Source organism: Eretmochelys imbricata, chromosome 4, assembly GCF_965152235.1.
Source record: "Eretmochelys imbricata isolate rEreImb1 chromosome 4, rEreImb1.hap1, whole genome shotgun sequence".
Taxonomy (NCBI): Eukaryota; Metazoa; Chordata; order Testudines; family Cheloniidae; genus Eretmochelys; species Eretmochelys imbricata.
The window spans coordinates 120,105,416-120,132,973 of record NC_135575.1 but is presented as its reverse complement, the minus strand read 5'-3'; the positions used below and the strand labels follow the sequence as shown (position 1 = coordinate 120,132,973).

Sequence of the window (27,558 nt, the reverse complement as noted above, 5' to 3'; positions counted from 1 at the left end):
GTCTTCTGGCATCTACATACCATAGGAAGTAAGTTTCTTATAAATAAATAAAAGAGAAGATGGTAGATGGATGGATGGTTGGAGGAGAGGACAGCAAACCATCTGCTTTTCACAGCCTGTTCTGATAACGCCATTCTCTGCAAAATTTTCTAAGTATGAGACATCATGCTAAAAATTAGTAACAAAGTCTGCAAAATATTCACAGGACATATTGTCCATCAGCTGATCAAGACATTTCAGCCAAAAATACTCCTAATAAGTGTTTTTCCTACTATCTGTTCATATTCACAAACATTTACATATTGTAATATTGTGAATTCATGAGAATGGAAGGATTCTGTGGGTCAGCTTGATTTATGCACTTTTCTCCTATAATAAAATCCGTTCATGCATGGATCAGCATAGGTCACTGAAAAAGGATTTTTCTAAGGCCATGTCTACATTATGGGTACTATAGCGGCATAATTATGGTTCTGTAGCTATGCCGGCATACCCACGTATGTAGATGGAGCCTACACTGATGGCAGGAATGTGGATGTAGGAATATCACCTCCCCATATGACAGTAGGTAGGTAAGCAAAAGCATTCTTTTGTTGATCTAGCTCTGTCTACACAGGGAGTTAGGTTGGCATAGCTATATCGTTGAGGGGTGTGGATTTTTCTAAATTAATGAGTCTTTTCCTGTTAATGGGAGTGCCGGCCTGGGGAAAATCCTAGCTGGATATTTGCCAAAAAGTAAGCTGAAGTATTTCTTACCACCACATGTGGTAGCCCCATTACTGAGGTACAAAACCTCTCCACTTCTTCCTCAGGTTTGCCTGGTGATGAACCATTCCCATATTAGGATATGAATCTACACTCTGGCTTGTCATGAGGTGTATATGTTTGTAATAATGGCTCCTGGGAGAACATCAGGTGAAAAACAATAATTGCTGGGGTGAACATTTTGATTTTAGGAGAAGAGAGTTAAAAGAAGTACTTAAACTGTAAAGATTTAGGCCATGTGCTTTTGGAGATGCTGTCTTTACAGATTTGACTGATAAAGACTTTGAAGAGAATTATCAATAACCTTGTGTCTAATATTTCGGTCACTCCAGTTTTCTGGATTTTGGGATGTAGCTATACTGAGAGGGTTTGGGCCAACCATTGGACTAGTGGCAGTGAAGAGAGGCCTCTAGTGGCCCTGGAAAGACACTGCCGCTCCAGCTGAAGACAAATTATTTGTATGCATGTCCCAGATGGCTCCTTGTGGGAGATTGCTTGGACACTGAGGAACAGAGGGGACTTACTGGAGGATGTTTGAAAGCCTTCTATGGATTATGGGCTAAATTCAACCTATACTGCTGATGCTGTTCCTTAGAAATACTTATATTCACTGTTGTCTTATCCTTGGGTAGAGATTGGGCCTAAGCCTGCATTGTCTGAGGGTACAGAGAATTTCTATGAATTATGACACTGTTTTCCCCTTCCTTTTCCTTTGTGTTTGTTTGTAGGGGGAAGGTAGGGTGACCAGATAGCAACTGTGGAAAAAATGGGACGGGTGGGGGGTAATAGGCCCCTATATTAGAAAAAGTTCCCCAAAACGGGACTGTCCCTATAAAAATGGAACATCTGGTCACTCTAGGGGAAGGCCATGGGGCTTCACGAAGAAGTGTGGATTTGGAAGAGTTAATAGGGGAGGGAGTTAATAGGGGAGCTTTGGTTCAAGCAGCAAAGTCCTTTATAACATTTCTTTGTTACTATTTAAGGCTTGATGGTGCCGTTAGCAAGGGGCAGTGGGGTACAGAGCTGCATTGCCCTGGGATAGCACAGAGAGGCTTGGTGCTACACTATTCTAGCCTATCAACCCCCAGGCCAGCAGTACTGGGTAGCTAATGCATGGAGTTAGGGGCAGAGCTGTGTCCTTGCCTTCTCACCACCGCTCTGCCCCCATGAGGCACCATGTGCCTCTGGAAAAGTAGAGCGGACACACTCTAGAATTGTGTTTGGCCTTTACACAAGCTGTGCAAGGCTGTGTGTGACTTTTTTCTTCCTCCCATCCAACACTGCACAGCGTATATGAGCCAAGCAGGACAAGGCCTTTGTTGTTGTTGTCGTTAAAAAGAGAGAAATCTGGCTCAGTCCTGGATTTCACTTTCACCTCCTTCCGCTTTTCAGCTTACATTTTTCTGCCTGTTTTCTTGTCCATTTCAGCTTGAAGCGGAAGCTGTTTTCCGTGCCATCACCATTGGCAGTCGAATCAACTGTCCGGTGTATATCACCAAGGTGATGAGTAAGAGCGCGGCTGACATCATTGCGCTGGCTAGGAAGAGAGGTATGGAACTCAGTGCATTCCCCTCAAAGGGGGCGTGCATTAGGTATCATTTACCAAATGGAAGCTCTAGCAACTAACCCAATTGCTGAATGCAGGGGTCAGTATCCACTGACTCAAATGGCTGCTGTTGTGCTAACAATTTGGTTTTGGGAAAATGGAAGTGAGACCCCACCACTCTATTCAACCTTGACACTCTCCTTCCTACTGCCCCTTCCTCCACCTACCTGAAATGTGCATCTTAATCCTCCCTTCTCACACGCTACCTCTTACCCTTATCCCAAGCTGCTGGCTATTCATTCTTGCAAAGATTATCTTCTTCCCTTGTAAGGCCTAGCATGGACTCTCAGCCTTTGTGGGGCAGCTGCCAGAATGTATCTCTCTAGCACTTGCTGACAGTTACTGCTAGTGCTACAAAGCTTCATGAGCTAGCAGTGGGTGGGGGAAAATAGAACGCATGCACTGGACCTCAGAGGGAGAGGTTTTGCTCCCTGCAGTGTTGAGTGTTCCCCCCATGCTCTGCTCCTTCGTATTTTTAATACTCACCGGCTGCAAGTCCTGCTTTATTGCTGACTCCGCTCCTTGTCTCTCCTCTTAAGGCATGTTCTGTTCTTCTCAGTTGTCTCTGCTTTTCTCTTTTCTCTCATTTTCTTTCCTCACCTGGTCCTTTGCTGGTTCTATTTTTCTCCCTCAGCCTTCCACACTTCCAGCACCTCTCACTTACAGTTAGGCAGGTGAGAGGCAGGCCGCAGAGACATAGAAGTGCAAGGGAAGGGCAGCTGTGCTGCTCTATAGTGGTGTGGCGTATGGGTTACCTTGGGGATCACCAATGACAGGCCGTAGGAGCAGCAATTAATTTGACTCTGGAGCACTGGCACCTCAGCCACTGGGCAGTGCAACGAGGCCAAAGAGTGAGAGCAAACTCTCCTCTGGATCTTTAATGTGTCCCCTTCTGATCAGACTTGAGGTATACCAGGGAGAAAGCCTGCATTTCCGCTTGCTTGCGCTGCACATGGTCTGTGCGTACATAAAGAACTTCAGTCTCCAGGGCCTTCAATCCACTGCACAAACTCACTTAAAAACAGAGAAAAGATGGCGCTGATAAGATTATTGAAATTAAACACAATTTTGAACTCCTCTCCTCCCAGATTAGAGAATTTTGTAAATATTTCGATCAAAAGCATATGTGGCTTGGCAAGCTGCCTAATTAAATTTTTATAATACGGACAAAGCCAGGGCTGTTTAATTTCTTAGCAGTTATGCTGTCCATGTAGCAACATGTAAATTATGCATGGCTGTTCGCAGTAAGCTGCATAATGCATTGGCAAGTGGATTTTAACCATTTACTGTATATTCTTGCTTTTCCCCAGGTCCTCTAGTTTTTGGCGAGCCAATCACTGCCAGCCTGGGGACAGATGGGACACATTATTGGAGCAAAAACTGGGCCAAGGCTGCAGCCTTTGTGACCTCACCACCTCTGAGTCCTGACCCCACCACACCAGATCACCTGAACTCACTCTTAGCATGGTATAACCTTTAATTGTTTATAAACAGTCAGTCACACGAGTGCAAAACCCATGCCAGATGCAACATCTCGAGACTGTTCCAGAGCCCATTGAAGTCAATGGGTATATTTCCTCTGACTTCAAAGGGCTTTGAACCAAGGTCCTAATGTATAAAATTATGATGGACAAGAGATGTTGGGTTACAATAGAATTAGTCCTTAAGAACCCAATCTTGCTATCATTAAAGTTAATGGCAAAATTCCCATTGGCTTCAGTGGGAGCTGGGTCAGACTCAAAATTATTACTAAAAGAAGCTATAGTAAACTGACAGTGCAACTTTCTGAGGCAGGTTTCCTTGGCCTCCTTTATAGGCTGGAAGATTATGTTGTGTGCATAACGCACATACAGCAACAGAAGCATAACTAAAAAGAGCCTGCCTGTTTAATGCTGTAGACGTAGGGGAGAATTAGTGTTGTATGGATGTATATTGTACAGATGTTAATCTACTGATCTATTGTGAAGGTGACAGAACAAACAGGACTTGATGTGAAGCGTGATATGTTATTTGCAATTTTAACTGAGGAAATGTGGTACAGGATTTATTTAGCAATGAGAGTTATTTATTATTAAAAAGCTTCCAGGTTGAAAGGTCAACAACCATCACTCTCACAACTTCCACCAAAGTAAATGTAACCCTGGTTTTCGGTGCATGCATCATCCCAGCCTTTAGGTAGTGCTTCGGTACACGAGAGAGAGGAGACTTGTGGACTTTCTCTTAGGTGATCCACTTCTTTCACTAGAGGACTCCTGGCAGGGAGGAGTAAGGTCAAGGAGGGAGCGTGGCCATTTCTAATGTAACGTTGCATTTGAAAGATAGATAGGAGTTTGATTCTCATGTGTTTTGTGTTAACCAGTGAGAAGGTGCCATATCTTGGTGCATCTTCTGCCCTGAACACACCTCGTGTTGTACTTTTCCCTTGAGCTCTGCTAACAATAAAACAGTCCCACGCATCAACTTGTCCTTACGTGTGAAAATGCTTATTGTAATCTGCGTGCACGCATGTGCACACACATGAGCTCTTAGGACAGGGCCATGAGGCAGGAGGTTGTCTGGCAGCTAGGAGGCCTGATTTCCTGAGTGTAATTCCCAGCACAGGTAGAGAGACTTGTGCTAGCTCAGCTCGAGCTAGCATGGTAAAAATAGCAATGGGGAGGTTGTGGCACAGGTTGGTGGCTTGAGCTAGCTGCCCGTGTCCAAACCTACCTGGCAGCCTGGGTCTGAGCTCAGGTGATTAGCCCAAGCCACCACCAGTGCCGCAATGTCCATGCTGCTATTTTTAGCACTCCAACTTGAGCTGAGCTAGTGTGAGTCTGTCAACTAGGCTGGGAATCGCACCTCCCAGTGGCAGTGTCAACATTCCCTTAGGCCCCATCCTAGCTTACCCTCCTGTTGTGCCCCATCTCTATTGCTCCCATGCTGTTTCCTCAGCTGGAAACCAGCAGGGGTAAATGGTTCACATTTGGAGGGCAGCTGAGGAGTGGGGAGGAACTGGCATAGATGCCAGAGCAGCTTCATTTAGGGATTCAAGTTTGCATTTGGGAAGAAACAGACTGGGTATAGGAGGCTGTCAGCCCACTGATGGGAGGTGGGGGTGTGCTGGCTGTCTGCAAAGGGATCAGGAGATGGTGAGAGAGAGAGGAGGATTATCATCAGAGAGATGGGAGGGGGTAGGAACAGTGAAGAGATGGGTATCCCGCTGATAGGGGCTGGGAAAGGAGGGGTGGGAGCTGAGTTGTTTTGCTGAGAATTTTCTGGAGGAGGTTAGTCATTCCAAGGGTTAGAAGGGGTAATATGACATCTGTCTGCCCACAAAGGTTCAGGTAGCTCTGAAAATGTTCAACAAGTTACCAGCAGTGTCTTGGCAACCTGGAATTGGGTATCAGCTCCAGAAAGTGTGTACTGCTTCTAGCTCATTGCGATGCTTCTTTGGCTTAAGTGGTGGAGCTGCTGCTTTGGGGTGATAGGGGACTTTTGTTTGAGTCCCAGCAGGACAGAGTGCTCACAGTAGAGTGAGTAATTGTCTGCCAGCCAAGCCACTAGTTAACACCAGGAGATGGCACTATGTCCCTAACTGTGCTGATTCCTGCTTCCAGAGATACCCATACATTGGATGAAGTACATTTTTAGAAGAATTAGAAATGGTCATTTGCTTGCAGATCACATTTCTTCCAGAAGTGAGGTTTCCCCACAGCAGGTTGACAGGTTATGTACATGGGTGATATAAAAGCATGGGGAGACATCTGTCTAGGTACTTGTACATCAGAGACTATGTCCATGCATCTCTGTATGTGCAGTAGAGGATGACTTCTGCTCAGTGACACCTGTGTAAATACAGAGTCACTCAACTAGTGCTGGACTTACACAGATGTTAATGAGAGCAGAATCTGGCCCTAACTCAAATGTATGTTTGGTGGGGTTATACAGAATTTGGTTCATTTCTCTCTGGTGCTGGCCTTGGGAGCAGATGAAATTAGCTCCCTTATTTGATCTTTCTGTTCATTAAAATGAAAACAGGAAAAAGGTCTTTTCTGGCCTGATCTTGCACCATTGACATCATTAGCAGATTTGCTGTTGAGTTCAGTGGGAACAGGATCAGACTTTTAACCAGCTCATGCAGCAATGTATAAAAAAATTATTGTTTTTACTGCAGCAGACACAGCTGTGTGTTCTCCACAAGAGGCTTCCAACATATTAATAATATGTGGGTCAAACTGGCATAGCTAAAATGGCAATAGAATTTTTAGAATTGTAACCCAGATAAAGCCATCTTTTAATACCAAAATCGTGCAAAAAGACTGGGAAATCAGGGAAATTTTCATTATGCTCCAAACATGCAGAAATGTCCCCCATTCCCCACTGGCTCAGAGTCAGAGATCTTACATGACAGCAGCTTAGCCTGCTTTCAGGTCTAATACTTTAAATCAATACACTGAAGCTTAAAAAAATCCTATATATTAATACTTTGCAGTGCATTTATATATGTTTTTTTACCCGAGAATGAATATGATTATGGTTAATAATATCTTCTATAGCACTTTTCATAAGTAGATCACACATTTTACAAGCATTAAACAAGCTTCACAACATAAGGTTAGCATGCTTTTGATGGTTGGTTGAAAATTTGCTGTTGAAACTGTTTTGACAGAAAACTGGATTTTTGACTGAACAAAAAATGTCTGCTTTCCACAGAAAATTTAGATATTTTTTGTTGAAAAACTGCCTGGAATCCAAAATACCACTGCGATGCCTCATGGGAGATGTAATTCAGAGACCTCATGCTCCCATACTTATGTATGGACTGGGCTCCCCAGCCAGATGCCATCTCCCATGATGCACTGCTTCCCCTCACCAAGAAATGAGATGGTGGTGCTTCATAGGAGATGTAATATGATCAGGCCACCTAGTCAATGAAGGAGAATGGGAGCATGATGCATCTGAACTACAAATCCAATGTGCCACCATAGTGACATTTCAGAAACAAAATATTTTAGTTTTTTGATATTTTTCACCAAAAACTCAAAATTTTTCATGGGAAAAAACAGAATTTTTCTGACCAGTTCTAATGTTTATACCCACTTTACTGATTAATAAACTCAAGCAATGGGACTGTTCACGTGCTTAAAGTTAAGCATAGGTGAATGTTTTTTGTTGAATTGGGGCCTAAGTGATGCTCTTGAACTAAGAAGACTAAGCACTGTGGTCTCAGCAGAAAAACTTCACACAAAAGGCATATGGAACAAACCACTGGAAAAGGCAACTAAAATAAAGCATGGACAAGAGACAGAGAGAGTCCTAGACTGTTTTTGGTGCAGTGAATTAATAGTGTTGTGGAAAAAAGGACTGCATTGTAAAGATAAACTTGGAATGGGCAGGCCAATTGAGCTGGAGGAGGGTTTCTTGTCCCTACAATTGTATTTATTAATATGTGTAGAAAATTAAAGAATCCAGTATGTCAAATTAAACTTTCATACAACAAGACAGTGATGAGCTTAGAGGACAGGACAAGGACAAGATAAAATGGAAAGCAAATCCTGTGATGCCATTGGTGTGTTTAGTAATTTGCGGTAACACAAGAAAATCATTAATATAAAAATACTTTTAGTCTAATCACTCTTATTTCACTATTAACGAAGAGGTTTGTCTTCTAATCAAAGGCTCATGATGTTGCTTGATTCATTTTTTTGTGGATAGGAAAGGATCAGAAGATGATGCAGAAAGTTTCCCATAAGTGAATAGGATTGGCACCTCAGTAAATTGTACTAATGTGACAGATAACGGACCTTTTTCTTCATTCACTTGGTTATTTATAAACCTGCTGGGATTTTAACCTCTGAATCTAAGGACTCTTGATGTTTGAAACCTGCAATTTACACACTAAGATGCGGAGGGACCACTGGTTCAAATCCTAGCATGACCAGTGCAACCTTCATCCTTTGGAGACCGAGAAACTGCAGTGCAATATTATGTGAGGCTGAGACCTTCAAAGCTGAGGTGTTGTCTTTTTCTGGCGACAACTAATTGGTGTCAGAATGATCAGAGTGCAGGCTTGCCTGTTCATTCCCTGTTTTCTGTCAGAAGGTACAAAGAGAGAGCTTTTCTTGTACAAATTCCATGAAAAATTTATAGACCAAAAAAACCACAAAAAGCCATCTGGTATTCATCATGTTACTTTTATTTCACATGATTATGGATTTATCTTTAAAGTAGAATATTTAATACAGGGTTTTGTTAACCTTTGTTAACACTAATAATGGAGTCGTCTCCTCAGCTCTGTTGCTTGGGCTTTGTACCAGTCTCGTGGTGAAAAACAGAGCAAAACCCAGCTGATCTCGGCAGTAGTTGATTATCTTAACGTGCCTGGATGGTGTAAAGCTGAGGACAGAGGGTTTTCTTAAGGAAAGGTGATCTCACCAGAGCACCCCTGCTCTTCAGTGATCCTTAGCCACCAGAATAGCATGTGGTGGCTGTTAGTGGCTAGCGTGGGTTAGAGCATGCGCCTCTCATGTCTAGATTTGAAAAAACAAATTCACACCCAACTTGATGGCAAGTGAGTCTGTGTATCCTGCAATATCAATACACCATGTGTTAACTCTTCTTAGTGGGGACCTGCAGGTGACGGGAAGTGGGCACTGTCCCTACAGCACTGCCCAGAAAGCCATCGGAAAGGACAACTTCACTATGATTCCTGAAGGAGTTAATGGAATTGAGGAAAGAATGACTGTTATCTGGGACAAGTCTGTCGTGAGTAATTGCTTATCTTTATAGACTAAGAATTGGCTGTTAGCTGGATAATGAAAGCCACGGGGCTCTATGCCAGCATTCATGTGGTTTCCCCATATTCTGAGAGCTCCTATAGAACAAGCTACCATAAGATTATTATTTATTTTTAAATACTTAGTAGGAATGCAGTTAAAAGCTTTGTATTTTATTTCTCTTTTACAATGGAAAAACATCATGTTTTATGAGTCCCGAGGCTTAATTGACTCTACATCATTTTTGGGTATTGTGTCAGATTGAATGTTTGGAGCTGACATAATAGTCAAAGCAGTTTAACGCTTTTGAAATAGACTTTGTATAAACTTGACAAATAGATCATTTAATTTGGGGAAATGTCACATCATTTTTGAGAAACTACAAATGGATGGGAACCAAAGCTTAAGGTTATAATATAAAGCCATTTAAATGAGGACTTTTTGTGTAATTTATGCTGGAGTATTTTACAGCGTGATGTTGGCATAAGAGAGCAATTTGTTGGATGTTTCATGGATCCTAATATACAATGCATTCTCCCCACCCGTACACACAGGTGAAGCTGATATGCATATTACAAACTGTAAAACTCTGATTGCATTTATAGTGCACCTCTGACCACCTTACTTGGACTGTTTCCCCGTTCAACTTGCCAGGGACTACTGCTAGGATTCCAAACACTGAAGCAGCTTCAAATAGCTGCTGTTTAAAAGCAAAATGAACAAAACCCAATCAACCAGAGACATTTTTTCTTCTTTTCTCCCACAGAACATGGAATGTCAGCTGCAAAACTACATTGGGCTGAGAAGCAGTTGGGGCAACATTCAGTTGTGGACTTGGTAGCTCATGTTATATTTAGGCTAGAAATGGGTGTTGTTATACCATACAACAGGGAGAATGGTCTGTTTTTCATTGGGGCACGCTGCTCTTGTTTCTAGCTTGAGAAAATCCAAAAATATTGGACTGTAAAATCACAACATTGTTCTGTGCAGCAAAGATTTTGTATGTCTTTATTAGATATTTCTAAAATTTGATCATTGATGATTTTTTCTCTCCCTTTAAGCCCTGTACAGTGGACTTGTGCTACTAAAGCAACCTGGATTTGCAGGTGTAGGGATAAGAATAAAGCAGTCTGATTTTTCAGGTATACTGCTGCTCCTTTATACTCCTCTGGCAGTATAAAAGTGCCTTAAAGCAGATATAAATCATTTACACCGATATTCTAGTACCTTCACATGTGAGACCGAGGGAAAGGAGACTTAGCAGAACTGAGACAAGCCTTTTATCTGTAATAAAACATGTAGCATATACAGCATACATGATGGTGTGGTCTGGATTAAGGGTTTAGTGGCTTTTGTTTGGGATGATGTGAATAACTCACTCATCTGTTTGCTGCTCCTGAATAATACAGACCTCACAAATTCATGCTAATAAAACCTTTGGACCATGCAACTCCATCCCTTATTTCCTCTGTCCAGTCTATCTATGCACATGCCCTTATATGTTGACATTACCAATTCTATCTCCGTTTTGGAAGCATAATTTACTCATGTCAAATTGCTTGTAGGCTACAGGCAAAATGGATGAGAACCAGTTTGTTGCTGTTACCAGCACCAATGCTGCCAAAATCTTTAATCTGTATCCAAGGAAGGGCCGGATTGCTGTGGGCTCAGATGCTGATGTTGTTATCTGGGATCCAGATAAAGTGAAGACTATTACAGCCAAAAGCCATAAATCGGTAAGAGAAAAATTGCATATTGTCATTATAAACACAACTGCTTCGGAACTACCAATCTTCTAACGCAAATGAACTCCCAATGTGCTAGATACGTAAGAGCTGGATAATGTGATGTTCTGCATTAAAAAGTATGATTGTTCATATTAAGATGAAAGTCATTAAATCTGTTCTTTCAGAGAATAAGAAATTTACCACTTCAGTCCAGAAGGAATTTTTCCAGCATGTAGAATATTGTATAATTGGCTAAATGAATGGGCCAGTTCCCCAACAGCTGTTAATCAGCATAGCTCCACGGACATCAGTGAAGTCATGCCAATTTGCACCAACCTTGTAGCCAGCATCAGATTTTTAAAGGTATTCTGATGCCTAAAGATGCCAGTAGGCATGTAGTGGGATTTTCAAAAGCACCTAAGCAGGTTAGGTGCCTAAATCCTATTGATTTAGAAAGTCCCACTAGGTTCCTCCTTGCATCTTTAGGTGATTAAATACCTTTACAAATCTGACCCCAACCCACCCTTTTATTCTTTTTTCTTTTCTTTTCTTTTCTTTTCTTTATTTTGCCTACTTCTGAAGCATGAGTTATCATCCATTGCCTGAGCAGATCGAAAAATGTTCTGAAATGTTATGCTTAATTCAATGTTTCTATAATCTGGGTTCTAGATTACGGATGGGTTTGGGTTTTTTTGGTCTTGTTTAATTACGAAACTTTATAGTATATTTCTTTGATTCTGTGTCCCAATTTGCATAAAATACTAACTGTGTATTCTTTCCAAACACTTTGATCTTTGTGTAATGACTACACAAGGGACAGGATAATGGAGAATCAGGCCCATATGTTTGCTTTATTTTATCTAATCTAATCTAATTTACATATCAATCTAGTGGAAAGACAGGTGGATGAGGTAGTATCTTGTCTCTCTAATATCCTGGGACTGAAAAAGCTACAACGACACTGCATATGTATCTAGTCGGTATTTTACATCCTGTCCATCACCATACTGGGTCACAGTTCCATAAATATGACTGATTTTCATTAAATATTTGTGATAGTTTACTGGATAGCCAATAATATGTTTTATTTAAAAAAGGCTTACATGTTCAAAAATGACAAATGAGTTTGTGTGCCTCAATTTGTGTTTTCCCGACCTTAAACGGGGCTGAGCACACCAGTCTCTGAAAATGAGGCCCCTTTAAGATGTTTCAGGTGGGACACATTAAAACACTAGGCACTTTTGAAAATAAACACCTTGCTACCCAAGTATTTTTTCTAGCTTTGGAGGGCAGGGGTGGTGCAGTGCAGAGAATAGATCTAAATCATTCAGGCTCCGATTCAGCAAAGCACTTAAGCACATGCTTGTCCGTAAGCATGTTCCCAAGTCTCATGCTTGTAGTTAAGCACTTGCTAAAGTGTTTTGGTGAGTCAGTGCCTCTAAGGGTTATGCAATTAGGGACAGCACATGTAGGCATACCCAAGCTAGTTTTAATTAAGCTAGCTTGCTAAATATAGCAGTGTAGCCACCAGCCATCAGCAGCACAGGCTAGCTGAGTACAATCTCACCTGGGACTCTAGGTCAGGGATGGGCAAACTTTTTGGCCCAAGGGCATATCTGTGTATGGCGGGCCATGAATGCTCATGAAATTGGGGGTTGGGGTATGGGAGGGGGTGAGGGCTCTGGCTGGGGGTGTGGGCTCTGGGGTGGGGCCAGAGATGAGGAGTTCAGGATGCAGGAGGGGGCTCCAGGCTGGGGCAGGGGGTTGGGGTGCGGTGAAGGTGAAGGTGAGAGCTCCAGCTGGGTGTGCAGGCTCTGGGGTGGGGCTGAGGATGAGGAGTTGGGGGTGCAGGAGGGTGCTCTGGGCTGGGACCGAGGGGTGCAGGAGGGTGGGAGAACGATCGGGGTGGTGCAGGGGCTTGGAGCATGGGAGGGGGTCAGGGTGCAGGCTCTGGGAGGGTGCTTACCTCAAGCAGCTCCCACAAGCAGTAGCATGTCCCCCCCTCTGGCTCTTATGTGGAGGCACAGCCAGGCGACTCTGCACCCTGCCCTGTCCGCGGGCACCACCCCTGTAGCTCCCATTGGCCATGGTTCCCAGCCAATGGGAGCTGCAGGGGCAACACTTCAGGCGGGGGCAGCGAGTTGAGTCCCCTGGCTGCCTCTATGCATAGGAGTAGGAGAGGGGACATGCTCCTGCTTCTGGGAGCCTCACGGAGTGGGGCAAGCCCCGGACCCTGCTCCCCGGCGGGAGCTCGAGGGTCGGATTAAAACATCTGGAGGGCCTGATGCGGCCCCCAGGCCGTAGTTTGCCCACCCCTGCTCTAGGTATATACTCTGTTGGCTAGCCTATGTAGTCACCCATGTCACTGAGGCTACACTGATATTTTTAGCAAGCTAGCTGGATCAAAGATATCGCAGGTGTACCTACATGTGTTGAAAGAAGAAAAGGAGTACTTGTGGCTGCATCCGATGAAGTGAGCTGTAGCTCACGAAAGCTCATGCTCAAATAAATTGGTTAGTCTCTAAGGTGCCACAAGTACTCCTTTTCTTTTTGCAAAGACAGACTAACACGGCTGTTACCCTGAAACCTACATGTGTTGCAATCACACCTCCCAACTGCAATGCAGACATACCCTAACTGACCTGTGTTTGATACGCAACAGGCTTGTATATTACTTTATCTACCCCAAAGCATTTTTTTGGTTTCTGTCCCTGGGGAGTAAGTGTATTTTGAACCCTTTGATTATGCGTAAAGGTCACATTTTCATCTAATCTTCAACAATGCAACTACTAAACGGAAATAAATAAATCTTTATGTGTGGAAAAGCAGTTATTTTTTCATCCAAACAAACAAGTGTGCTTGCACGTTTTGCAGGTGCTTTGCAGGTGCATTAGTGGAACCTGAATTAAAATAGGGCCATAAAAGTGTATTTCACTTTACCAAAGAAAAACAGACTTGAGATTGAGCTTGCATGGAGTTTTCAGTGGATGTCGTTTGATCCTCAGGCTGTTGAATATAACATCTTTGAAGGGATGGAATGCCATGGTGCTCCCCTGGTGGTCATAAGCCAAGGAAAGATTGTGTTTGAAGATGGAAATCTGCATGTAAATAAGGGAATGGGCCGTTTCATTCCTCGCAAACCTTTCCCTGAATACCTTTACCAGCGCATCAAAATCAGGAATAAGGTAGGTTCAAACTTGGCCTGTTATTTAATACTCCACATATCTTCTGGTCTCGCTCCAGGCTCTCTTGGAATCACACGAGAAAACATTTTGCATCATTATTGTCCTAAGTGAAATGGATCCATGTGGGACTGGAAACGCTGCCACAAGACTATGGGCCACAACCTCAGCTGGTGTAAATTGATGTACTTTGACTTCAGTGGAGCTTCAGTGACTTACACCAGCTGGGAATCTGGCCCTGTATGTCTATGATGTACAGTCTTCTGAAGGAAAGAGAAAGATAATAGAAGGCAATTTTAGCTAACAACAAAGAACAAAGGACGACAATTTTTGCAGGGGTTGGGGTGAGGACAGGCTGTCATTTTAAATTGTTACATAACTTAGCATGTTGGATAAGCAGATCAAGTATTTCTGTTTCCCATGTACGTGCTACATTGGAAGCATTCACTGTATTTGGCATTTCATCAGCTTTTAACAACTGTTGTGGGCGAATTAGATTTAGTTGGGTTGTTTTTGTATATAAAACACAAAACTTTCCGGCCTTTCTCTTTTGTGAAGCAGGTGGCTCGGGACAGATGTTTTAGCAAATGAAATGCATACACCATGCAAAGTGTCCTATTTGACCCTGACTAGGTCAGTTCTGTTTTCAATTTATACCAATGCGGCTCCTCTGAAGCCAATAAATAGGGCTTGTTACTAGATGTGAATTGTCTGAAAATTCTCTTTTGTTGTTCTTGTACAATGAGATCTCTTTGTCAGGGAACACAAACATCAGTGAAGAAAAGGCTGCTTTTTGGTTGTTTTTACTCTATTTTTTTTTTACTATAAAAATTTTATATAATAGATTACAAGGGGCAGCAATTGAAACGTACTGTAAGCAGTTTGAGATGGCAACCCACTTCTTTCAAAAGGCCTTTTCTCCTCACCGTTCTCTTCATACAAGTGGTGTCAAATTATAGAATTCAACATATCGGCTCCTTTGGAAAAAAAAATTACCAACAGGACATATGCATCAACTAAGATGTGCTGCAAACATTGCTGCCCAGTCACGGTTTCTGTCTCATCACATTGCCTACTTGAATTAGAGACTTTGAAACATGGACCTGCCTGTCAAGTGTCTGGCACACTGAGGGTATGTCGATACTGCACCCAGGAGCGAGCCTTCCTGCCTGGGTCCACGGACTTGTGCAGTGGGGCTTGTGCTAGAGTAGAATAGCTATGTAGGCAGTGCTTTGACATTCTGTCTGGGGCTGGACATTGCGTTCTCAAGCCCACCCTTCTCCCAGGCTTGAGTTCACTGCAGGAGTTAGGCTAGTAGCTCACTGTAGGAGCTGGATTTTGGGGAAAGACCTTTGTTTTCTGGTGGCTAGTTTAGGTGGAGGGGAAGCAGGGGTGAGCACTGACTTTGGTGCTCTTAGAGCTCCCTCTGCTGACTGATTCCTGGAAGTGAGATTGACCTCTGAGGCATGTTCCCACCACTGCTTCTCTTTCTCTCATGTAAAATCAATGAAATCCCTTTATTTTAAAACCTACTGATGATCAAATCCACTGTGTGGTCCTCATTCGAATACCCTTGCACAACAAAGTAATATGTGATAGAACATCAAACAAGGATCTACACAGCAGTTTCTGTCACAGATAAAACCCTGGAATATTTACAGGGGTGTAAACTCCTGCCTTTGTGACACCCCCCCTTGCTGTGTTTGGTGTCTGCTTCCTCCGCTGTCTGTGGCGCTTCACTCTCCTGGTAGAGAAGGTATACATTTGGGGAACATCGCCAATGTTATCTTTGGGTGAGGCTGCATGACAGTTTAGCTGTGATCCTGATCCTTCTGTCATTGACAACACTGGAAACACCTACATTGACTTAAATGGGAGCAGACTCAAGCCCTCTTCTCAACAGCCAGGCTTTCCTATATTTCCATGTCTCTTTCTCAAGAACATATAGGGGGCGATCTTTCTAAAATGTCTTCTAAAATCCTTAGACTGAATATCCAAATAAGCACTGCAAATTCATTGGAATGCTTTTTTGAGAGCCTTGGGTTCTGTAAGACAACTTTTCCTGAGGGGGACACACCTCCAGCTCTTCCAGTTATTACCTTTGATAGCGGTAATATTTTTTTGTAGATTCATAAGTTTTGAGGCCAGAGGGGAACATTATGATCATCTAGTCTGACCTCCTGCATAACATTCGTATGAATATTACAGAGCTAGTGCCTAAAGGTCATCAGCTGAGACAAGGGTCCCATTGTGCTAGGTGCTGTACAGACAAGCAATAAAAGGCAGGGCCTGTTCCAAGGAGCTGACAAATTCTCGTGATTTATGTATGAGTAGAGCTAGTTGAAAGTTTTTTCAAACTGTTTACCAAAAAAAAAAGAAAAGATTGTCACCATTTTTCAACCTGGTCTAATGATGAGAGACAACAGGAGGGTGAAACAATTGAACAGGGTTGTGAGGAAGAAAAGAGAACAATGATATAATCATGATTAGTATAATATGGGTTGTATAATATAGCATAATAGGACACCACCAGCTGTCCTAGCCATTGTTAAGTTTTCGGTAGGTGTCATGGCAGAGGTGAATGTTAAGGCTGTAGATAATACTGTCCATTTCTCAGATGATACTATGCTTTTGTTCCAATAAAGGAAAATGCACCTTTTGTTCATTGACAATGTGGCACCAATACGCTTTGCTAGGTATACTTGTGCCAGTATGTAGTTTTGGAGAACACAAATTCCAGACCTCCTGCATTAAATCCAGCTGTCCCACCATGTGATTCTTGAAGTAGACTATTATTTCTTTGGGAACAACGTTGGAAACATGACTTTGGATAAAATTGACATATATAATAGGTTTTTATAATAACCTTTTAAAAGTATAAAACAGCCCTATAAACTCAGATAAAACCACTGACATGCTTTTTTACTTGGGGACTGTAAGTGAGTGTGGCCATCCCTCTGCATCGGCCTCTGAGGGAGGCCACGCCACTCCGCAGTCTGGTCTGCTGGAATACTCTCAAAACAAAGAAAGGGGGAATTAGCGGTATTCGATGGGCCCTGGCCTTCAAGCAGGCGGGGCTGCAAACCCTGGGCTCTGGCCGACGGTCAAGACAGGGTGGTAACAAGTTATAAGCCCAGCCCTCAAGCAGTCTGGCTGCAGTCAGGCAGAGCTGTAGCAGTTCATGCAGAGCAGGGCAGCACACAGTCAGGACTCTGGCCTGCAGTCAGGCAGAACTGTGGCACCAAATACAGTCTATGGGGCTCTGTCAGGGGTGAGCCCAAGCACAGTCTGTTGTCCTAGCTCTGGTGGGTGACAGACAAGTGCAGGTCTCTTGGCCTAAGGAGGGGGAGTACTGCCACCCCAGGGGGAGCGGTGGCAGGGAGAGGAGGACCCACTCCATTGTATCCCAGCCCAGGGCCCTAACAGTGGCAGAGTGGTCTGCCACTGGGCCAGTGGGGAATCCACTCGCAACACGCTGACCGTGTTTCTGGCAGCAACACAGCCAGACGGTAGTCTGGTTCCCCTGGGCTCCTTCCTACTCTCCCCCTCGGGTGTAGCTGCATTCAGGGGTTGTCCTCAGTCTTCCTGGGATACACCGCCAAGGGTAGCGGTAGCAGCTCCTCAGCATTGGGAGTGGCAGATCTCTCTGGAAGATCAGGCAGCTCCTTGGGGCAGCCACGGTTCACCTCAGCATCCCACTCCAGCAATGGAGAAGAAGCTTGGGGAACTGAGCTGCTGGGCCAGCTTTTTCTACTTCCTCTTCCTGCCTCTGCTTCCGGCGTGCGCAGCATGGCCCTCCTAGTTCTGCCCACCAGGAGGCTCGAGGTGTTCCTTCCATGTCCACCTCTGAAGGAGGGCATGCCTCCTCGCTACAGGGACTGTATATGATACAGCTCCATACATACTGTGAACTCTATGAGTGACTGAATATACTGTCAGGTGGGAATATCATTGCATTCAGTGTTTGAGTTGTTCTGTTCTTTTATTTTAGGTAACAGGATTGCAAGGGGTGTCCAGAGGAATGTATGATGGGCCAGTGTATGAAATCCCAGCTACGCCAAAATATGCAACGCCTGCACCTTCAGCTAAGTCCTCCCCTGCCAAAAATCAGCCTCCACCAATCAGAAATCTCCACCAATCTAATTTCAGCTTATCAGGTAAACCAAAATGACCGATTATGAATATCTGAAAAACCTTGAGTACTAATCATAATTCTAAAATACCCCATGTGTCTCACCATTTAAGCCAAAGCACCATTGCAGGATATTCCCTCACATAATAAGTAGACTAGAAATATGATTTTGGGGGGATTATTCTAGACAACTTCTCTCCTCAGTGGTTAAATTTTGATGCGATGTAACTATAACATCCAAAAGTCAGCAATAGAATTAGTACACCAGTGGTTCTTATCTCTTTAAGAAATTGTAATGGATGGTCAATTGCAACCCATTCCAGTGAGAAACAAGAGCAATGCTTTTATCCCTGAAAAGTCTCACCTTTAGGAGTCCAATTAAACCATTCAAAGAGAAGAAATGGTAGAGAACCCAAGGAAAATTTCTGATTTTTCATATGTTTTTGGCAGTTTGTAAAGTTTGATACACCCATACATTGGGGTACTAGTGAGACTGAGCATGTACAAATATACAGGAACACTTTTGCTTGTGCACTTATAAAATTTTTCCCTCATAGTGATAACTTGTGGGTGGGATTTTCAAAAGCATATCAGGAAGCCTTGTGATTCTAATCACTTAGGACCATATTGTTAAAGGTATTTGGGCATCTACCTACCATTGAGTTCAATGAGAGTAAGGCACCAAAACATCTTTAAAAGTCTGGTCCTTAGACACTTTTGAAAATCCCTACCCATATTTATATAACATTTTCATGCAGAAATGTCAATGCATGCCACAGAGACAAATTATTACCTAGAATAGCAACCTGTTCTGATCCCTCAAAAAGAATCCACTCACAAGGCATTCACTCGTCCGTGGAAGTGAATGGAACTCTATTCAAGACAATAATGATCTAAAAATAGGTTCTAGAGATGAAAGGTCAAAACAAAGTGGCAAAAACATTGAATCCTGGATAGAACCAGTCAGGTGAAAATTCACTGTTGATTGGATTTTTTTCTTCAGATGTTTCTGTTCCCATTTTATTAACTCTGCTGCTTTGCTGGCTGGATTGCTATTTTACAGGTGCTCAGGTAGATGACAACAACCCTCGTCGCACTGGACACCGCATTGTTGCGCCCCCTGGTGGTCGCTCTAATATTACCAGTCTTGGCTGAGCAGAGATGATGGGCAGAATGGCAAGAATGAAGGATCATGGGAATAATGTCTGTTCCCTTTGATGTCCATGTTATTGAACCCACAGTTTTATTCGGTACTAATGAGGGGAAAATGAGTTGTCTTTTTGTTTTTCTTTTCTTTTTCTTTTTTTTTCTCTTTTTTTTTTTATATTTGTATAGGAAGAGGTGATAATAGTGTGGTGTATTTGCTTGGAACTACTTGCCTCACAATTGTGCTTTCTTGCCATAGTCACCTTAAAGCATGGTGCTTCCATTGCCCCTTTCGTGACTACAGGTTTTAGCTTTGTCTTGTAACTAAATGATGGTTCCTTTGCACCTGTTAGCTGTACTAGAGTAGTAAATGCATGTTACTAAGTTATTTATGCAAGTTGCAGTCTGTGAGTGCATCTGTTTAGAACACGTTGCCAATAATTAACACAATGCCAAGATCAATGCCCCTAAAATACATAAGAAGGAAGAATGCAGACATTTTTAAAGTATGCAGTAGAATAGCGTAAGTGGCTTCTGTTAATATCTTTAATTTATTATAAATCCATGAAGCACTGCTCCCAGATACAAAGAAACAACTTCAAAATGTGTAATGACAACGTGGCCTCTGTAGCAATTCTCATTATCCACTAAAAATACATTCCAAGTATGTGTCTTAATTGTTTTCATTTTAGACGGAGCCATAACTTCTACACAGCAATGCCATTGCCATCCCATTCAGAGATTTCTCCAGCTGGGCAGTAGTGCTCTCCTTGTGCATGAGTGTTTTGGTACTTAAGAATAACTCAAATTACCGTTGGATTTTTAAACTTTTTTGTACAAAGTTTTTCCTTTGTAATCACATGCATTTTTACTTATTATACCCTATCAGATCTACTAGTTGTGGTTCTATTTCTGAATTCAAAGCTTGTGAAATAAAGGAAATGAAAAGATCATTAAGTGTCTTTCTCTGCCTTCCAGTGCTCTTGCTCACCAAAATGATTTTTTTTTACAGTGGAGGTGTTCCCTGGCTAACCAGAGGAAGTTTTCTTCTGGGTCCACATCATTTGAAACTGCATCCTCAAAGCACAAAGATCGTTCATGTATAACTTTCTGCACACACTTGAAAATTGTTTTTGCATGTTCCAATTCAGCTGAGCTGAATAGAGTTTGTGGTAAGAATATAAACAGTTCTAGTTGCCTGATCTTTGGCCCACTAACAGCTAGCTACATTGGCAGTCCGCCTGCAGCTCTGGGGCTGTATCGGATTTACATAAAGTGGAGCAGATTGCTGCCATCCTCATTTTTAATATGGGACAGCAACCACCAGAGACAGCCCAGAGTCAGCATGCAATGCTTCATCTTGATCCAAGCCATCTTCCAGTTGGCATTGCCTATTGTGATCCATCTCTCTGTGTGTTCTTATCAGGAGCACATCACAAACTAATGCACAAATGGACTGTCTTCTTCTTTGGGAGGGTGATGGAAATGTCCTCCCTCCTCTTTTCCAATGTGTGAGTGTGTGAGAAAGAGGCCTTCTCCTTGCCCCTCCTTCTATTTCCTTTTCCTTATTTGCTTGTGCTGCTGATGCTAAGGGAAGGCCAGGCTAAAAGAGTGAGGTTGGGGGTTGTCAAAAGAGCTGAAGTGATTTGGGAGCATAAATTCCATTGTGCTTCTTAGGCTTAACTACTCTAGAAAGTTGTACTGGGGTAAAAGTTCTGCTGGGGCGGTGCCATCAACAAAACTATTTAGTCGGAGCTCATTCACACTCAACAGCTTGTGCCAGGGCATTGTGCCCACACAGCATCAAGCTGCATTGACAAAAGGCCTGTAGCACTGCATGTAGGCGATGCATGTGGATAGGCACAGTGTCCATTGATTTCAGCGGAAATTAGGAGTCTTAACTATCTTTGTGGATCTCAGCCCCAGAGTCTTTTGAAAATCCAACTGCCTTGCACTTTGTGCTGAAGACAGTGGGGTGTCCAGAAGAGGAGCCAGCCCCCTAGAAAGCTTTGCCTTCCACCTCCACGTTTGACCCTGAGATTGACAGTCGCATCGTTTCTGTGGGACCTTAGCACTTGAGCTTTTACTTGACTAAACAAATGAGAATAAACACAATGTAACTCACATTGACAAAGATGCCATTTTTTGCTATTTGGAAAATATAAAAGATTCATGGCTAACCAGAGGAAACGCTTGCTCTACTGGCTATTCATAATATTTTCATGCTGAAGTGGCCGTGAACACACACAAGGCAGTTTTGAAGCCCTCTATTCTGAATTTTAATGGTTCTGAGATCAATACTTGTCAGTGTAGTTATGCTTTGATTACTTTGAGGACTGAGGTGCTAATGTGTCCATGTAAGTTGTAACCTCCTAGAAGCCCTTCTACCTTTTCCGTGGTATTTATGCTGCTTCTTTAAGGAAGTGGAGTATAGGACTTGGATTCTGTACTGTGTCTGTTTTATCCCTCCCTGACCGGCAGTAGTACCTGGGAGTGAGTTAAACACCTCTCTTCCTTGTGCAGAGTTAACTTGTTACATCATCGCCAATCAGTGATCAGGAGTCTTCTCCTGGACCCTTGCTTTATTAAAACATCCAAGTGTTGTCATGCTGTTCTCAGACTGGCTTTGAGCAGGCTGAGGTAAATGGTCTCTCCCCTCCCCACTGAATAAACAAAAGGCCAGACTGTGACACTGTCTATAGTTCTATGCCAGGGAGTAGGAAGCCCCCTTGCTTCTCACATCATAGGTAGCCATAAGGAGAGGAGCGCAGCCTCCATGTGACTGCTACTCCCATTGTTGTGCGAGTGTGTGTGTGTTGTGGGAAGCGGGGGGAAGAACTGGCTCCATTTCCCCTCTCCCTACAATGCTCCATCCAGCACATGAGAGGAACCAGGGACAACGTTATGACTCTCTGAGATGGTTAACGTGATGCCCATGAAATGATGTGTATCAATTCATAAAGCTTAAACAGCTCTAAGTCCAGCAGCTTTTTCTGCATAGAGCAGGTTAAACAAACGCAGACCTGCAAGGCCATGAAGAATAGGAGCGCTATTTCAGGAAGTAAGTTAACAGCTTGTCATAAATATAAAGGGAAGGGTAAACACCTTTAAAATCCCTCCTGGCCAGAGGAAAAGCCCTTTCACCTGTAAAGGGTTAAGAAGCTAGGAGAACCTCGCTAGCACCTGACCAAAATGACCAATGAGGAGACAAGATACTTTCAAAGCTGGAGCGGGGGAGAAACAAAGATTCTCTCTGTCGGTGTGATGCTTTTGCCAGGAACAGAAAAGGAATGGAGTCTTAGAACTTAGTAAGTAATCTAGCTAGATATGCGTTAGATTCTGTTTTCTTTACATGGCTGAGAAAATAAGCTGTGCTGAAGGGAATGTATATTCCTATATTTGTGTCTTTTTGTAACTTAAGGTTTTGCCTAGAGGGATTCTCTATGTTTTGAATCTGATTACCCTGTAAGGTATTTACCATCCTGATTTTACAGAGGTGATTCTTTTTACTTTTTCTTCAATTAAAATTCTTCTTTTAAGAACCTGATTGCTTCTTCATTGTTCTTAAGATTCAAGGGTCTGGGTCTGTGTTCACCTATGCAAATTGGTAAGGATTTTTATCAAGCCTTCCCCAGAAAAGGGGGTATAGCATTTGGGGAGGATTTTGGGGGGAAAGACGTTTCCAAGCGGGCTCTTTCCCTGTGATATATTTGTTAGACGCTTTATTGCTGCCAGCAATAAAATCCAAGGGCAACATTTAAAATAGTTTGTACCTTGGGGAAGTTTTAACCTAAGCTGGTAAAAATAAGCTTAGGGGATTTTCATGCAGGTCCTCACATTTGTACCCTAGAGTTCAGAGTGGGGAAGGAACCTTGACACAGCTACACATTCTAGGTGTCAGAGGCTTGATCCTTGATCCACGCTCCAGGGGCTTTGCACTGCTCCAGTGCTGCCAAGGTGATGGAAAATCAGCACAAGCAGCTATCTGGGGATTCCCCTAGTATAAAAGTAATTCCCAGGTAGCATCAAGCCAGTGTAGTCAGCTCCATGCCATGTCCCTCATAACGCTTGGTTTAGGGGTGTACGTAGGGGAAAGACGCATGATTAGAGTGCTACTGTACTTCTGTGATATTTAGTTGCCCAAACGGCCTCTTGGAGATTGGTGCAGCTGGGCACCACTTAGAGCAGCTCTGAGATTGGAGCTCTGGAGGCTAAACTAGTGCCTGGCCAGGGTTGTGTGTGTAAAACGCTATTTTTGCACCCCTCTCAGGTGCATGATGCTCCTAGCCCTAAATCTCTAAATAGAACATGACTGTCCTTCATGAATTTGTGCCCAATGAATTCAATACACAGAAGTATTTGCTTTAAGTCAGTGATGAATCTGTAGCACACTGCATGTTTAGCTGGTCCCAGGCTGCTAGTATCAGGTTGTGATGAAGAGGGACTGTTCTTAATGTTTCCTCTGAATATTGTGGGGGTGCCTCAGTTTCCCCTATGCAGTTCTTAAGTATCTAGGTGGTGGGATTAGGGTGCGTGATCCTTGCAGAGCCCTAGAGGGCAGGTGTGTGCAGGGGTCTGGACACAGAGAATGGCTGACACCCTGTTTCCTGGCAACTGATGGCCTGGGCCCTTCCCCCCTTCAAGGTGAGAGATAAAGGGTTGGAGAACAAAGGAATCCGGTGACCTCCTGGCCAGGGAAAGGGACAAAGCCCAGAGGAGGGGCTGGAGAGAGTTTCAGTTTGGGGCTGGCTGGAGACATAGAGTGAAGTGCAGATGTGGCTGTCTGGCTCACTGCCCCCCAAAATGGACCCAGCTGAGGGGTCCTGTTCTCTGCACCTACAAACTCTGTGTTAGACCATGTTCCTGTCATCTAATAAACCTCTGTTTTACTGGCTGGCTGAGAATCACATCTGACTGCGCAGTTGGGGTGCAGGACCCTCTGGCTTCCCCAGGACCCCGCCTGGGCGGACTCGCTGTGGGAAGCGCGCGGAGGAGCAGAGGATGCTGAATGCTCCGAGGTCAGATCCAGGAAGGTGGAAGTTGTGTGAGCTGTATGTCCTGAAGACAGTCTGCTCACAGAAAGGAGACTTCCCCAGAGTCCTGACTGGCTTCGTAGGGAGCAGTTCCAGAGCATCGCCCGGGGACTCTGTGACACAGGTTAAAGTAAAAGTGTTAGGAAGAGGCTAGCTGTGTTTATGCCCAGGCTTTATACAGGAGACAAATGGATTGATGGCCAGCAAAAAGAACACTATAATTCCCAGACACACTCATCCATACCAGTTGATAGGATCCTAGTCCTACAATATGCTTTCAGTAGGTGGACCCTACTGACTTCAGTGGGGTCTGCCCAGGCAGCACTCATTGGAGGCCTTTGATGGATTCACTGATTAAGGCCAGAAGGACCCATTATGATCATCTAGCCTGATGTCATGCATAACATGGGCCTCATGCTGTAACTCAAACAGAAGTTATGAGCTTGATGCAGGAATTACATCAAATCTTTTATTATAAGGCCAGAAGGGACCATGGTGATCATACAATCCGATTTCCTGCATCACACAGGCCATAGGAGTTCCCTGGATGACTGCCTGTTTGAACCAGAGCACAGCTTTTGGAAAAACATCCAATCTTGATTTTAAAATGGCCAGTGATGGAGAATCCACCACGACCCTTGGTAAATTGTTCCAATGGTTAACGAACCTCACTGTTAAAACTCTGGCTCTTATTTCTAGTCTGAACTTATCTAGCTTCAACTTCCAGCCACTGTTTCCTGTCATGTCTTTGTCTGCTAGCTTGAAGAATCCTTTAATATCATTTTTTTTGTTCCCCTTGAAGGTACTTCAGACTGTGATCAAGTCACCTCTTAACTGTCTCCTGGAGATACTAAATAGATCAAGCTTCTTCAGTCTCTCACTAAAAGGCATGTTTTCCACATGTTAATCAGGGTTTAGATGAATACCTTCCAGTGCTTAATTTGTAATGAAAGAGGTGACGGGGCTCCTCTTTTTTAAAAAAAGTAATTTTTTTACTTTCATAACTGACGTGGAAGCCCAGAGGTGCTGGGGCTCTGAACTGCCCAGCCTAGGGGCGCTGGGGCTCAGCCGTGGCACAAATTAAGCCCTGGTACCTTCCCCTTAAGTTTGCATCGACTATATCCTGTGACCTTGCGGTCAGCTGGCAAAGCTACTTAGCAGCATCCTGAGGACTCTTAGTACTGGGAATCATGCTAGGCAGTGCACTTAACTAAAGCAGGAGCAAAACATTTCTTGATTAGTAAATCTAAGGCCAACCCCTACTTAAAAATACTTTTTAAAGTGTAACAAATATTCAGAGGCGGGAAGGGACCTCACCAGAAGACCAGTGCGGATGCAGAAATGTTAATATGTGGATGCCAGTAAAGCATTAGATATAGTGTCACTCTGCTAGGGTTTACAGACACATAAATGGAGTGAATGGGCAATACCGGGCCAAGAGGACCCCACCCTGCAGGAGCTGCAGCGCATGCTCCAAATGGAGGATCTGCTCAAAAGGGGACTCAATGTCAAGCAGGGGGAGTGGATGAGGGACTGTCTGAAGGGAGGAAGCCAATGTGCAGCTTCTGGGGACACAGCAACCCACAGAAGAAGAGCCTGGATTGAGGGTAAGACCTCCCCAGCTGGGAGGATAGGGGCCTGACCCTTTTCCCATCCTGACTCCCTGCTTACAGAGAACCACTGAGCACTGTGGAAGGAGCTAAAAATATTTGACCAATTGTGCTGCTGAGATTGATTGGGAACTCTTCCTAGGAGTGGGGGGAGTAGGCTCATGGCCCATACTGAAAAGACAGAGGGGAGGTATTAAGCGACCCAGGGGAAGCTAGGCAGGTGTACTAGGAAGAAGGAACTGAGACATTCCATGCCTCTCCTCCCTTGGCCCTGGCTTGGGACCCAGTGGAGAGGCGGGAATTGGGTTCACCTACCTTTTCCGTGCCCTGCCCCACTCCATCTTGCTGGAGAACTCTGGAGCATTGGAAATGATGGATCACGGCTTGACCACTAAATCTTCTGGCCTCTGAGTGAAATGACCTACCAATTGGCAGGAAGGGCTGTTGAACCACATCCTGTCCACTGGGTGTGGTGAAGAGATCGGAAAATTTGGAATGCAAAAAGGGTGACTTTCACTCCTGTGCACAGAGGAAACAAAAGGACTACGAGCCATTTACACCCTCAAAAAAGGACTGAAGTGGGACTTAAGTCATGTAGTGCCCTCTGCACACGTGTGAATTCCACTCAAGTGGTGACAGTGGACAGTGAATTAGAGTCTATAGGTACAGGAAGAGTGTCACCATCAAAGTGGGAGTGGGCATATTTACCATGGAAAAAGGGAGAAATAACTAGGAGTAATGAGTTGAAACTCAAAGGGAAATTTTAAGTTGATTACTAGGAAAATATTTTTAAGAATGGAATTGTCCTATTAGACAAGGAAATAATTTTCTAAGGGAAGTGAGAAAATCCTTGTGTGGCAAAGACACAGATGGCATTTCTGGGGAAAAGGTGAGGGGATGGGTGAGATGGTTCTATGCTCTAGCTGTTGGAGTGGCCAGGGGAAGCCAGGCTTAACTTAGAGCAGTGTTTCCCAAACTTGGGACGCTGCTTGTTCAGGGAAAGCCCCTGGCGGGCGGGACCGGTTTGTTGACCTGCCACGTCCGCAGGTTCGGCCGATCGTGGGTCCCACTGACCGCGGTTTGCCGCTCCAGGCCAATGGGGGCTGTGGGAAGCAGCGGCCGGTATGTCCCTCGGCCCGTGCCGCTTCCCACAGCCCCCATTGGCCAGCAGTGGCAAACCGCGGCCAGTGGGAGCCACGATCGGCCGAACCTGCGGACATGGCAGGTAAACAAACTGGCCTGGCCCGCCAGGGGCTTTCCCTGAACAAGCGGCGTCCCAAGTTTGGGAAACACTGAGTTAGAGTAACCCTGAAGCTTCTCTGTCTTATGGGAGGCGGGGAGCTGACATAGTCCCTGGCCAGCCCTAAAAGCCAGGGAATGAAAGGTGATGTGAAGCTACATTTGCTCTCTTTGGCCCTACCAGAGAATCTGGATCTACTTTTTATCAGAAGGAACAACTATATTTGCTGCCATAAGGGGGCACTGCTGGCTAGATTTTGAGGTCTTTTGCACATTTCCACATTCCTGAAGAAAAAATGTCATCTCCAGTCTCTCTTATTAAAATTCAGTAATTTCTGGATGAGTCATAATGGCTATAAC

At 43.9% G+C, this 27,558-nt stretch overlaps 1 protein-coding gene across 3 annotated transcripts in view; it reads left to right on the top strand.

Moving 5' to 3' along the window:
• Positions 1–20,232, top strand: part of CRMP1 (collapsin response mediator protein 1) — a 61,112-nt gene extending 40,880 nt beyond the window's left edge. For all 3 annotated transcript variants that reach the window (XM_077814647.1, XM_077814646.1, XM_077814645.1), the window contains 7 exons: positions 2,194–2,314; positions 3,682–3,838; positions 8,977–9,118; positions 10,695–10,865; positions 13,862–14,041; positions 18,030–18,195; positions 19,234–20,232. In XM_077814647.1, coding sequence (XP_077670773.1) covers positions 2,194–2,314; positions 3,682–3,838; positions 8,977–9,118; positions 10,695–10,865; positions 13,862–14,041; positions 18,030–18,195; positions 19,234–19,325 — 1,029 coding nt within the window. In that variant the 3' untranslated portion in view covers positions 19,326–20,232. The remainder of the gene's footprint in view (positions 1–2,193; positions 2,315–3,681; positions 3,839–8,976; positions 9,119–10,694; positions 10,866–13,861; positions 14,042–18,029; positions 18,196–19,233) is intronic.
• Positions 20,233–27,558: the final 7,326 nt, after the last annotated feature.